The sequence below is a fragment of the Monodelphis domestica genome, chromosome 6 (assembly GCF_027887165.1).
Source record: "Monodelphis domestica isolate mMonDom1 chromosome 6, mMonDom1.pri, whole genome shotgun sequence".
In the NCBI taxonomy this organism is placed as follows: Eukaryota; Metazoa; Chordata; class Mammalia; order Didelphimorphia; family Didelphidae; genus Monodelphis; species Monodelphis domestica.
The window spans coordinates 21,130,167-21,144,412 of NC_077232.1; the positions used below are offsets into that span (position 1 = coordinate 21,130,167).

Genomic DNA, 14,246 nt, shown 5'->3' on the forward strand with positions numbered 1-14,246 from the left:
AATTCTTCTGCCTTCTAGAATGAAGCTTCATGCTCAACATTCTCCTCCCTTTCTACTTATTATCCAGCATAGCACTGATTATCCTCTTGGCTTGAATCCATTATAATTTTTTCAAGCATAAATCTACCTCTTTATAACATTTGATCATTATTGCCAATCTTATTTTCTTGGTCCAGGTAGAAAAAGTCTATTCCCTTTTACAGGCAATAGCTCTTCTAAATATCTGAAGACTGCTCCCCAGTTGGCCATAAATCTTTTCTTCTTGTGACTACTGATCTGAAATTCCTTCCATTGACAAGGGTCTTTCTTGGCTTTCTCTGCATGCTCTGTGGCTTCTATATTCCTTTTTGAAAACATGGGGTTCACATTTTAATTCCATTTAATTTAACAAACATTGGGTTCTTTCTGTGTGCAGACTATGGTGCCAGGCACTGGACGTTATTATAATATGTTAAACTTGTTTCATCAACCAAGGAGAATTTAGCAAATATCCTTTTTAATAAATAATTCTAGATGTATGACTTTAGGCAAATAATTTTCTTTATTTCAGTCTTACTTTCCTCATATTTATTTATTTTATTATATTCTTAGTAATCACCTCCACCACCATCACCACTAACCCCCCCAAATTTAACTAAACAAATGCATAAAAACGATTATGTATGAGAACAAAAGCCCACATTGTTTACAATTTGTTTACAATTTGTAAATTGTGTATGTGTGCTAATATGAACATCCTTTGTTTTTGAGTTCCCATTGAATTTATTCCACTTGACTACTTTTCTTGATTTGATCGCTTTCGAGTTTTTTCAATTGCATTTCCAATTGATTGATCTCTGCTCTCCCTTGTTTGTTAATATAAACATTCAGGGATATGAATTTGCCTCTGATTACCGCTTTGGCTGCATCCCAAAAGGTTTGAAAGGACGTCTCGCCATTGTCATTTTCCTTGATGAAAGTATTAATTGTTTCTATGATTTCTTCTTTAACTAAACGGTTTTGGAGTATCATATTGTTTAATTTCCAATTGGTTTTAGATTTGGTTTTCCATGTACCATTACTAATCATTATTTTTACTGCCTTGTGATCTGAGAAGGCTGCATTCATTATTTCTGCTTTTTTGCATTTGTGTGCTATGTTTCTGTGACCTAATGTATGGTCAATTTTTGTGAATGTGCCATGTGGTGCTGAGAAGAAGGTGTATTCCTTTTTATCCCTATTTATTTTTCTCCATATGTCTATTAATTCTAGTTTTTCTAAGATTTCATTCACTTCTTTTACCTCTTTCTTATTTATTTTTTGATTTGATTTATCTAAATTTGATAATGGTTGGTTTAAGTTTCCCACTAGTATGGTTTTATTGCCTATTTCTTCCTTCAATTCTCCTAGTTTCTCCATTAGAAATTTGGGTGCTATATTATTTGGTGCATATATGTTGATTAGTGATATTTCCTCATTGTCTAGAGTCCCTTTTAACAAAATATAATTACCTTCCCTATCCCTTTTGATCAGGTCTATTTTTGCAATGGCTTTATCAGATATCATGATTACCACTCCTGCCTTCTTTCTATCAGTTGAGGCCCAGAAGGTCTTACTCCATCCTTTAATTCTGACCTTGTGGGTGTCAACCCACCTCATGTGTGTTTCTTGAAGACAACATATGGTAGGGTTTTGGATTCTAATCCATTCTGCTATTCGTCTACGTTTTATGGGTGAGTTCATTCCATTCACGTTCAAAGTTATGATTGTCATTTGTGGACTCCCTGGCATTTTGATTGCCTTCCCTAATTCTAACCTTTTCTTCTTCGGCTCTACCTTTTAGTCCAGTGATTTACTTTGAATCAGTCCCATTGTCCCCTCCCTTGATGTTTCCCTTTTTAGTCCCTCCCTTTTTCTTCCCTCTCCCTCCCCCTCTCTTTCCCTCCCTTTTTGTTCTCCCTCTCCCCCTCCCCCCCTTGGTTTTCCCTTCTCCTTACCCTTGTTGGGTAAGATAGAATTCAAGATCCCAATGGATCTGGATGTTTTTCCCTCTCAGAGTTGATTTCCCTGAGATTGAGGTTTAAGTAAACCCCCCCCCCCTCTTCCTCTCCTTCTTATAGGAGTTTTCTTCCCCTCCCCTTCCCATGTGAATCTTTGTGTGAGAATGATTATTCTATTTGGTCTTTCTTTACCCCCTATTTATACATTACATTTTCCCCACATGTTAGTATACATAGGTTGATATAAATGTAGTCCTTATAGAAGAGAGTTTGAGTAAAAGAATAAGATAACATTTTCCCCTTTCCTTAATATTTACCTTTTCAGGTATTCCTTGCTCTTTGATTTTCGGTATCAAACTTTCCACAGAGCTCTGGTCTTTTCTTTGCAAAAAGTTGGAAGTCTTCTATTTTGTTGAATGCCCATACTTTCCCTTGGAAGTATATAGTCAGTTTTGCTGGGTAGCTGATTCTTGGTTGGAGACCCAGCTCTCTTGCCTTTCTGAAGATCATGTTCCATGCCTTACGATCATTCAGAGTAGAACTTACAAGGTCTTGTGTGACCCTGATTGGCATTCCTTTATATCTAAATTGTCTTTTTCTGGCTTCCTGTAGGATTTTTTCTTTTGTTTGGTAGCTTTGGAATTTGGCAATTACATCCCTGGGAGTTGTCTTTTGGGGGTTTAGTGTAGAAGGTGTTCTGTGAGTTCTGTCAGTGGCTGTATTGCCCCCTTGTTCTAGAATCTCTGGGCAATTTTCTTTGATTATAACTTGTATCACAATATCGAGTTTGGTGTTTATTTCTGGCTTTTCTGGGAGTCCAATTATTCTTAAATTATCTCTTCTCCCTCTATTTTCCAGATCTAACACCTTGTCGTTGAGATATTTTATGTTCTCTTCTAATTTCTTGGTGTTTTGGCTTTGCTTTATTAGTTCTTGCTTTAAAGCCTGGTTTTCTTTTACAGTTTGGTCAAACTGGTTTTGTAGATGCGTGAATTTCTTTTGCATTATTTCCAACTTTTCCTCCCAGAAGGTCTAAGTATCATTTCTAAGGCAGAAAAGTGGTAAAGGCTACGTAATTAAGATTAAATGATTTGTCCAAGGTCGTACAGCTAGGAAGAGTTTTTTGAGTCTGGATTTGAAACTAGGTACTCCTGATTCCAGGTCTGGAGTTTTATCCACTGGGCTACCTAGCTGCCACTGATAGCTTCTGTTTTTCACCAAAAATTGCTTCCCAATGAATATCTCCTTAAGATATTCCCTCACAAAGAATGGTTCTCAACTCTCCTACTATGTGACCTTGAGCAAGTCACTGGAATTTTCTTCCTCAATTTGCTCATCTGAATGATTGTGACATGAATAGCATCTCCGTCCTGAAAGACAACCTTTTATTTTTCAACACAGAACATGGATGTGAATCAGGGGGAGATTACTTTAAGAAAGCAATCTCATAACCACCTTACAATCCTTGAAGAAAATGTTTATATTCCCCAAGAGCAACAGCCAGTTTTTATTTGCTTCACCTTTGCACATAGGCTTTTCATTCATTTCAGGCTTGTGTAATTTACCATTGTCTGGTCTAGAAGAAGATTTCTAGTTTAATCAGCCTAGAATGAAGTTCAAGAATGGAAAGTTGTTTTTTTCCCCTTAAAGTAATACTGATAGGGGGCAGCTGGGTAGCTTAGTGAATTGAGAGCCAGGCCAGAGATGGGAGGTCCTGGGTTCCAATCTGGCATCAGACACTTCCCAGCTGTGTGACCCTGGACAAGTCACTTAACTCCCATTGCCTAGCTTTTACCACTCTTCTGTATTGATTCCAAGATGGAAGCTAAGGATTTTTTTAAAAGTATTATTACAAAGAGAAGAATATCTTCAAGATCTATAGAAAATGAAGGATAGTTTGTAAGATGAATCCCCATATATCCTTCATGAGAGGGCTTTGTGGCTCTTGTTGCATTTGGAGTCAGGAAGATATGTTCAAATCTAGTCTGTAATAGGATGCTTCCTAATTGTGTGATTTTGTGCAAGTCATTTCATCTGTTTATGCTTTAGATTTTTTATTTGTAAAATGATGGAGTCAGACTAGATTGCCTCTAAGATACTTTTGGGCTTTGTAAGATAAAAATTAATATCCAATAACTCCAAGTATTATATTTTACAAAATTTATTGATAATCACTTGAAGTAGAGGAAAAGTATAGCCTGAGTAAAGACAAGTTTACCAGACTGGGAAAGTGGGAGAAGAACATGAGGGGTGGCAGACTCAAAGAAACCTTATCTCTAAAATGTAAGCACCACAAAATGGGGTGCTGGGAAACGGAGTCCTAGGGTACAAAATTCTAATTACTCAATTTTAAATCTATGTTCCTATGAAAGTAAAAATAAAGGAGAATACATGGTTCCTTCCTGGCACTGTGCTTCTGGGCCTGGAGTATGGAAGACTTGAATTCAAGTCTAGCCACAGGCATTTACTAGCTGTGTGACCCTGGAAAAGTCATTTAACGATTTTCTGCCTTAGTTTCTCCATTATAAAAAAGAAAGTAGTAATAGCATCTAACTCAAAGGGTATTTGTGAACAACAAATGAGATACTATTTTTAAGCACTTGTCACATTACTTGGCACTTTAATAAATGCTTGTTCTTGCTTTTCCCATCTCCAACCCAACCTGGCCAATCACACTAACGTGGGAGGAATTTAGTCTACTAGTATTCCATTAGATATTTAGACCCTGGTTTTGAAGTTAGATGGCCTGTAGTCAAACTCTGTCTCTGTCACCAGCTATGTGACTTATCCAAGCCCCTTTGTGAGCTCAAGATTCTTTCTATGTTAAATGAAAGTATTAGAGAAGACAGACTGTTACTTAGTCCCCTTCTAGTTCTAAATCAAAGATCCTCTCATTACTTCTCCCCAAAGTTAGTCAATCCATGGTTAACAGAAGGGAGAGCTGTGTCTATCGGTTTTGACTGAACAGTATTAGCCATGAACAGCTCTAGCTGAGATAAGTCTTATTGGCTCTCCATGTTGACTTCACAGATTATATCTTAATCACTGTACATGCTATACATATACATCTATATTTTGGAATCTGCTTCCTCTAATGTTGTTTGATATTGTCGAGTGCAATTTTCTCTGTCTGGGCTTCATTTTCTCCTGGAAACTTAAATGACTTCCAAGTTCCTTTTTCTAAATCCCTTGCTACAAAGTGAAGATTTTCCATTGCAGAGAACGCTCCTTTGTGAGTTGATTTTGGACTCAGAATCTGCCAAGGTTATTTATTTTAATTCCTTCTCCATTGGATAAAGCTCCTGAGGTTAGGGGTTCACTGGGGAGCTGGCTCCCAACCAAGGAAATTCCAGTGTCTTAAGACGTTTACCTCCCTTATGTTGCCTCTCTTGAAGACCAACGCAAAGGTACCAACTCTATTTTCTTTTTCAGAAGAGATGCAGAAAAGACAGATTCCAGCCTCTTCATGTAGTGAACAGGTAGCTCTGATGCCTGGAGAGGGTCCTCACAAGGAAGGGAGATGATCTTCCTTCTTGTCAATGAGGTTTTTAGCGGGCACCTTTGGCTTCCCTTATTCCCCTTGCAAAAATCAAAAGAGACAATGAAGAATTCCCTCAAAGAGGTGAGACCCACAAATTCCAAATAAATTACATTTACAAATTATTCTAGAGCTCAGGAAAATGTCTGACAAAATCGGTTCAAAAACAATACCCAATAATCGGAAAAGTAGCTGGGTTCTATCCAATGAATGGAATACTCGATGCCTTTATGACACCAAGCAATAGATTTGACTGGTAATATTAATAATTGCTAATTATATGGTACGTTAGGTTTTGGTAAGTGCTTTATATATTTTTTTCTGATGTCAACCCTGTAAAGTAAGAACTATATATTGTCATATTTGTCCCCATTTTACAGATGAGGAAAGTGAAGACAAGAGAGGTTAATTAACATGGTCAGGGTCACATCATACTTTGGGGGAGAATTTAAATTTTTCCTGACCTAAATCCAGGATGCTATATGTTATTCAGGCTCTTTCAAATATTATAATTTCTTATAAATACATAGAGTTGGAAATAACTAGCTCTCAACTGATTTAAATCCACTGTTTTCCAAATGAAAAAACAGAATTCATTAATGGGTTTAGCATCATAGTGACATTAGAATTTCTATAGAGAAAATGCATGAATTTGGTATATTATATCATATCATATCATATCATGTCATATCATATCACATTATATCATATCATATCATATTATATTATGTTATTTCACATTATGTTATGCTATATTATATTATTAAATTACATTATAATCAATTATATTATTGTATTAAATTTCTTATTTTGCTTTTATTTGCACCTTGAATTTAGTTTTAAAATATGGAGTGACATCTACAAAATAATTATGATCCTGTGACTCTTAAGAGAGAAGCAACACTGCATAGAAGAGAGAGATCTGGCCTTTGAACCAGAACATCTAGACAGGGTTCGAGTTTCAACTCTTGTGTTTATTAGTTGTATGACTCTGAGCAAGTCATTACACCATTCAGTGCCCCAGGTAAAACTCTAACAGTGCCTAATCTTCATTGGGAAGTGGGCATGGACCATTGGACCAGATAGTGTTGAGCAGATTAGTTCATTTCTTCTGAAGAGCAGGGGCCCTTCAGAGATGGGATGCATATAATTTTCCTTAACAGTATTGTCCAGTGTCTATGAAGTCAAAGGTCTAATCTAAGACATTGACTCCTAGATTCCTCATCTAGACAACGTCGATCATAGTTCTTGTGTTCTGGTCACCATATTTTAGGAAAACAGCTGATAATTCAGAGAACATTTGACTGGCGGATGACCAGGAAAATGAGAGTACTTGTTCCCATGACTCACTGCTGAATTGGAGGGAGTGGGAATATCAAGCCTGGAGAAGAGAAGATTCGGAGGCAGTGTGGGTGTGATGCTACTCTTCATGAGTTTGAGGTGGGGGGTATCTAGCAAAAATTAGTGGAAAGCACAGGAGGCCACATATTGACTTAATAGGCAGTTAGATGATGCAGCAGATAGTGTTGGACTTGGAATCACAAAGTCCAGAGATCAAATGTGGTCTCAGACACCAGCCATATGACCCTGAACAAATCACTCAATCTCTTCAACTTAGTTTCCTCATACAAAAATGGGGACAAAATGGAAGGAATTCTTATTCAGGAATGGCTTGAGTAGATAACTACTAAGATGCCGTCTCTGAAGTTTCTGCACCCTGAGATTTGCCCTGCTTTGCAGAAAACTATTCTGCCATAGAAATGGGAATGACCTTCTTCCAAAGAGCAGGACTAGATTTCCTGGCAAAGGTAATTCAGTGGAAGGCTTTGTTGGGCATGGACCATGGGACCAGATAGACGTGATCAGATTAGTTCATTTCTTCTGAAGAGCAGGGATTCTTCAGAGATGGGATGTATATCTACTGGGTGGGAGAGGGAATGTCAGGTATCTTCCTGAAAGAAGAAACTGCCTATAGCCATCCAGGCTGAACTTGGCCAAAATGTAAAATAAACCATGTGGGTCTTGAGCTTTCACCCCCACCCCCCGGAACCATCCCTACCTCATCTCTGTAATAGAAGAGAGTAAAGCTAGGAAGCAATTTACACTGACGTGCCACCAATTGGACACTATATCTCCTCTTTCTTTAATGTTAAATGTTTAGAAATTTCTTCCTCACAACAACCCTAAAAGTCAAATAATAGAAATCACTTTATTTGTTTTCTATAGATAAGAGAAATAAATCTGCAGATGCCTTTCATTTTTATTTTCTTTTAATTAATTATTTTTTTTTAAACCCTTACCTTCCATCTTAGAATCAATACTATGTATTGGTTCTAAGGCAAAAGAGTGGTAAGAGCTATGCAATGGGCGTCAAGTGACTTGCCCAGGGTCACACAGCTGGGAAGTGTCTGATACTAGATTTGAACCCAGCACCTCCTGTCTCTGGGCCTGACTCTCAAACCACTGATCCCCCATCTGCCTCCTGCCTATCATTTTTAAAGGCATTGGCATTTCCCTACAGTGTCCTCTCCCCTCTCCCGCATCACATTGTTCTAGGAGGTCATATGCCACAGGTCTCCCACCTCTAGTGAGCTTTGTCATCGACCTTGATCTCAGGTCAAACATTACATCCCACAGGAAGAGAGAGATCTTCCCTGATCCCTACAGCTGTTAGTGCCACCCTTGACCCAAAGACCATACTTGTTTGTTTATTGTTTTATATGTACAGAATATCCTCCCTTTTGGAATGTAAATGCTTTGAGGACCAGGACTTCTCCTGTTTCTTTGATGGCTTTTTAGCACCAGAGTCAGGTACAAGGCCAGCTCTTCATAACGATTTCTCGATTGATTAACCAGTCCTCTGCAGCCAAGAGTCAACACTGCCCTGAGTTCTCTGGTCTTTTAGTGGAGTTTTCATGTACACTACTGCAGACATCGTGTTTATCTTCTTTGGGATTATGGTTTCTTTACTTTGCTTCTGTTTATACAAGCCTTCCCAGGGTGACTTGTTTTCTACGCCACAATCACATTCCTTTTTATTCACCCAACTCAGTTTGCTTAGTCAGTCCTCACATAACTGGCCTGTGAAGGGACTTTCCCATGGTCCTAATGGCTAGTAAATTTCAGACCAGGGACTCGGCTGGTGGGTTCCTGACTGGAAACCCGAGCATCTTTGTGTTACTTCATAATGCCGGTTGTGAGCACCCTAGAAATAGGAGGAGTGTTTGTAACGGAACAAGAAGGGCCGAGAGCTCTGTTCAGCCAAGACTTCCCCAATATTTACTCAGCACGATATTTCTCGAGAGCTGGCAGTGATGCACACAGCATTGTTCCAGGCAACGGAGGGTAAATGATGATGAGTAACGCCTTCATCCTATAAGAATGCATGGTCCATTCAGAGCGATGAGAGCCTCACACAGAATATCTTAAGAGCCAATGATTGCAGACCAAGAAGGACTCTGTCGTGAAGAGTTTAGTGAATGGAGGATCCCTTCTTCTACCTGGGAATCAGGAAAGTCTTTATGAACAAGATGCTCTTTAAACTGGTCATTGAGGCTAGAGAATGTCAGCAGAGAGATGGATGGGTAGGGAAGGCATTCCAGAGTTAAGAAGTGAATGAAGAAGTGCAGAAGAAAGAACACCTTGGTTTCTACCACATATGGAAAGTTGTCTAATCTGGCAGATATGTACATATATAGATATTAATGTGAGATCAAGCAGAAAAGACAGGTGAGAGCCTTCTGTGCAGGGATTTGAAAACCATGCTAACTACCTTTAATTTTATTATCACTTTTTAAACCCTTACTTTCTATCTTAGAATTAATGCTATGTATCTGTTCCAAGGCAGAAAAGCAGTTAAGGACTAGGCAATGGGGGTTAAGTGACTTGCTCAGGGTCACCCAGCTAGGAAGTATCTGAATTCAAATTTGAACCCAGGACCTCACCTTCCATCTCTGGACCTGACTCTCAATCCATTGAGCCACCCAGCTGCCCCCCTTTAATTTTATTATGCAGACAATTGGGGAATGATCGAAAGGTTTTGATCATGGTAGTAACTGGATTAAAATGATGCTAGGAACACTTATGTGGCAGTGGTGTTTCCAACTAAATGAAAGAGAGAGAGATCAGAACCTCTCCTAAGGAGTTTTTTCACTTCGGATAATTATATTTCAGGAATCTGAATGAAAGAGATGCTTTGGGGTAGTAAGAGCTTATGCTCAATCCACCCCACTGAGTTGACATCTTTCTCTTTCTAATGATGCATCAGTCGTAGAACTGAAGTCTGGCTTAATCCTAACAGCCAATTTATATCCTCTTTCTGGTTTAGGCGAAGAAGGGCAAATGGAGAGGTGATAGAAAAAGATTTCTGCACAAATGACTGGATCTCGAAGGAGAGCACTAAAGGGGATAGAGGGCTCTGGGACTCCCAGTTCCTTTTAGTATCTCCATTCTTTTGATGACCTCCCAATGCCCACTGATAACCTCATTCCTTTTACATTCTAGGAAGAACTTGTTCTAAGTTGTTGATTCGGTTTGGGTTCTGGGACGTTCCCATTACTGGCCACCTCTCGCTGCCCTAATGGAGACAAGTCACTGCACATGTGTACCGATACAGAGGCACCATTATGCACCTTCCCAAGTCAGCTGATAAAACAGGTCCTCCCCCTACCTGAAATGTCTGCCAAAGAAGGTATGTAGGAAATGGGGGAAAGGAACAAAACTCAAAGCACTTGAGGTCACTTTATGACCCAAGGCAGCAAGCATTAGTAACTGCTTTATTTAGTCGGGTTCAATAAATATGGATGAAGTGCTGAGGATGTATAAAACACTCTGCTTGGTCCTGAGGACACAAAGCAAAAATAAATTAGGGCTCTCAAAGGGTTCCTCGTCCTACCGTTGGAGTTTGCCTGCCGTAACGGGGATCCAGTTTTCCTATAGCTTTTCCCACAGAGAATAAAACTCCTATGACTATCTTTGGAAGCTCAATTGAACATAATGAACCATTATGGCTTAACTTTTCTTCTTTGAGGAGTCTGTGAGCACATGGAGGGCTTAACCAAGATCCTGAAGAGAATGTTCATTGTGATGGCTGCAGAGAGATGATAAGAGGATAGAGCACAAGGAGTGGCCTAATAACAGTTTTGAGAGAGTTGATTTTAACCATCCTCTTGTCAAGAAATGTGTCAAAAATCCTTGATGCTATTATTACTAATATATGCTAGTATTTAGATAGTGCTGTAAAGTTTGCAACGAGTTTTACAAATATCATCTCATTTTATACTCACAGTGGTACTATTATCTCCATTTTTATAGATGAGGATAGTGAGGGAGATGGACAGTAAATGACTTGGCCAAGGTCACTTAGCCTGAGGAAAGTTTCAAACTCAGCTCTTCCTGATTCCAGAACTAGGAAACCATCCATTAGGCCACCTAGAAGTCAAAAGAGATTTCACTCGTCTGTTGATGTCCTGAGAACATCAATGTCTGAATTTCTGAAATTAAGGAGAAGTCAGAAATAGTATTAATGGTTAGGGAGAACTTTGGCTGTGATTTTTCTCAGAGTGGATTCATCATAAATAATTATTCATATTATTTTATTATTTGTTACCCTCTGCATAAATTCTATAGATCATGATGTTGATTTGTCATGAAATTTCAATGTTTTACACAATACTTATGTATATTTTATGTGTATATTTATATTATATGTGCTCACACACACACATATATATAGACAGAGGAGAGGGAGAGAGAAAGAGAGAGAGAGAGAGAGAGATGACCAAAAGTTCATGGAATAAGAGGATTATCCAGTGTATTTCAGAAATACCATGTAATAAATTGGCCAACTTCAATAATAATAATAATTGATTAATGAGAGAGGTTGCAATTTTAATAATTAATGAGGAAATATCTGAACATACTCCTAGATTGCCTTGTACTCTGGGACAACAATGGATAAAGAAAATGTGCTAGTCATAATGAGAGAAGGCTGCTTTTCCTCAAAGGCGACAAATAAACTATGCAAAATATGAATATTTTATACCAGGACATTTCTTTTATTACTGTAAAACATTTTAAAAATTTCAATTCTAAAACAAAATGATCATTCTACATACAAAGTAGAAGATTAAAAGTTGATTATTTATTAAACCATAATTCTCCATTCCATCCTGCTTTATTAAAACAAAAACACTTTGCAATAAAAATTCAACTCATTATTTCATGATTGTCCCCTTCATCTGGGCTTCCACATGTATTTCCTTTCATATTTTTCTGTGAATAGACCACTGTCATTTCTCTCTCCCTCCCTTCCTCTCTCTCTCTCTCTCTCTCTCTCTCTCTCTCTCTCTCTCTCTCTCTCTCTCTCTCTCTCTCTCCCTCCCTTCCTCTCTCTCTCTCTCTCTCTCTCTCTCTCTCTCTCTCTCTCTCTCTCTCTCTCTCTCTCTCTCTTGGACAGTTGGACAGCAACATTATTACTCCTCTCTCTTCCCTATTGAAAACAAGGGAAAAATTCTTATAAAGGTATCTTCATGAGGAAGGAAGCACTGACAGATGTACTTTGGTTGAAACTAAGGATACTATAAGATAGGAGAGAAGAACATTCTAGATAATTCAGTAATAAAACTAGTCTTTTTTCTTTTATCAGATGATAGCATATAATGGAAGCTAAGAATCAAACCGTGGTGACTGAATTTGTTTTCGTCGGATTTACAGAACATCTCCAGCAACAGGTTCTCCTCTTTCTCATGTTTCTGTTTTTCTATCTCATCACTGTCTTTGGGAACTTGGGTATGATCGTCTTGATATGGATAGACTCCCAGCTTCACACCCCCATGTACTTTTTTCTCCGCCACTTGTCCTTTGTAGATATTTGCTCTTCGTCTACTATTGCCCCCAAAATGTTGGCCGACTTCTTTGTAGAGAAGAAAACCATTTCTTTCCTAGGCTGTTCGGCACAGATGTGGTTCTTTGGACTCTTTGTGACCACCGAGTGTTTCCTTTTAGCTGCAATGGCATATGATCGGTATATAGCAATCTGCAACCCATTACTCTATACCGTTGTCATGTCTCAGAGTGTCTGCATCCATCTGGTAGTTGGGCCTTACATCATGGGCCTTCTAAACTCTATGACTCATACTGTCTTAACTTTCCAATTGCCCTTTTGTGGCCAGAATGTCATCAATCATTTCTTCTGTGATATATCACCTTTGCACTCTCTTGCATGTACTGACACCCACCTCAATGAGTTAGTCCTTCTCATCATGGCTGGAGGTGTGGGAGTCTTCAGTGGTCTGACTATTCTAATTTCCTACATATATATCCTTTTGGCCATCCTCAGGATCCGCTCTGCTGAAGGAAGGTCCAAGGCCTTTTCCACCTGCTCCTCACACCTGACTGCTGTCAGCATCTTGTATGGGACCCTTTTCTTTATTTATGTAAGACCCAGTGCCAGCTTCTCCCTGGACCTTAATAAGGTTGTATCTGTGTTCTACACAGCAGTGATTCCCATGTTGAATCCCCTCATCTATAGCTTGAGAAACAAGGAGGTGAAAAATGCATTCAGAAGGACGTTAGAAAGGAAAAAAAATTCTTTGGGTAAATAAAAATGAGCTCCATTCATGATATTATTTATTTATTTAGAATAGTTTTCCATGGTTACATGATTCATGATTTTTTCCCACCCTTCTTCCCTCCCTATTCCCAGAATTTACAAGCAATTCCACTGGGTTATACATGTATCATTGTTCGTGTTATTTATATTTGCAGTAGAGTTATCTTTTAAAGCCAAAACCCCTATCATATCCACATTGAACCACGTAATTGATCTTATATTTTTCTTCTTCATTCTGCTCCCAAAATTCTTTCTCTGGATGGGGACAGTGTTCTTTCTCATAAGTCCCTCTGGATTGTCGTGCGTCGTTGAATTGCTGCTAGTAGCAAAGTCACTTACATTTGATTGTACCACAGTGTATCAGTCTCTGTGTATAATGTTTTCCTGGTTCTGCTCCTTTCACTTTGCATCAGTTCCTGGAGGTCATTCCAGTTCCCCTGGTATTCCTCTGCTTTATTATTCATTTGAGCACAAATTCCATCAACAACAGATACCACAATTTGTTCAGCCATTCCCCAATAAGAGGGCATCCCCTCATTTTCCATTTTTTTTGCCACCACAAAGAGGGTGGCTATGAATATTTTTGTACATGCCTTTTTCTTTATATCTTTTGGGTTCAAACTCAGCAGTGGTATGACTGGATTAAAAGGTAGGCAATCTTTTAAATCCCTTTGGGCATAATTCCAAATTATCCTCCAGAATGGTTGAATTAATTCATAACTCTACTAGCAATGCATTAGTGTCCCAATTTTACCAAATCTCCAACAGTTATTTCCTTTGCTCCCATATTGGTGAATCTGCTAGGTGTGAGGTGGTCCACTCATGACATTTTTTGGATGAAGATCCATTCTCTGACTATGAAGTCGTTTCTAAGTGGTGGTATGGAGAAGTATGTAGAATGAAGAAGCAGATATGCCCTGTAATATTTCTAATGGGATCTCTTGGCCTTATGGATTTCTCTCCCTCCCTCCCTTCTTCCGCCCCCTCTCCTCCCTCCCTCCCCCTCTCCCTCTCTCCTTTCTCCCTTCCCCTCCCTCCATTCCTCCCTCCATCATCCCTCCTTCTGCCTCTCTGTCTTTCTGTCTCTGTCTCTCTCTCTTATCTGTCTGTTAGTCTG

The 14,246-nt window shown here is 38.8% G+C and overlaps 1 protein-coding gene across 1 annotated transcript; it reads left to right on the forward strand.

The window, feature by feature from the left end:
* Positions 1-12,170: 12,170 nt before the first annotated feature.
* Positions 12,171-13,122, forward strand: LOC100024976 (olfactory receptor 5G3). The gene has a single exon (XM_056801750.1). It carries the CDS (start codon positions 12,177-12,179, stop codon positions 13,119-13,121), a length of 945 nt encoding a protein of 314 aa, XP_056657728.1. The 5' UTR covers positions 12,171-12,176; the 3' UTR covers position 13,122.
* Positions 13,123-14,246: the final 1,124 nt, after the last annotated feature.

What these genes read in the sequence shown, in the direction of transcription:
- LOC100024976 (XM_056801750.1), top strand. Translation starts at nt 12,177, where the DNA reads ATGGAAGCTAAGAATCAAACCGTGGTGACTGAATTTGTTTTCGTCGGA.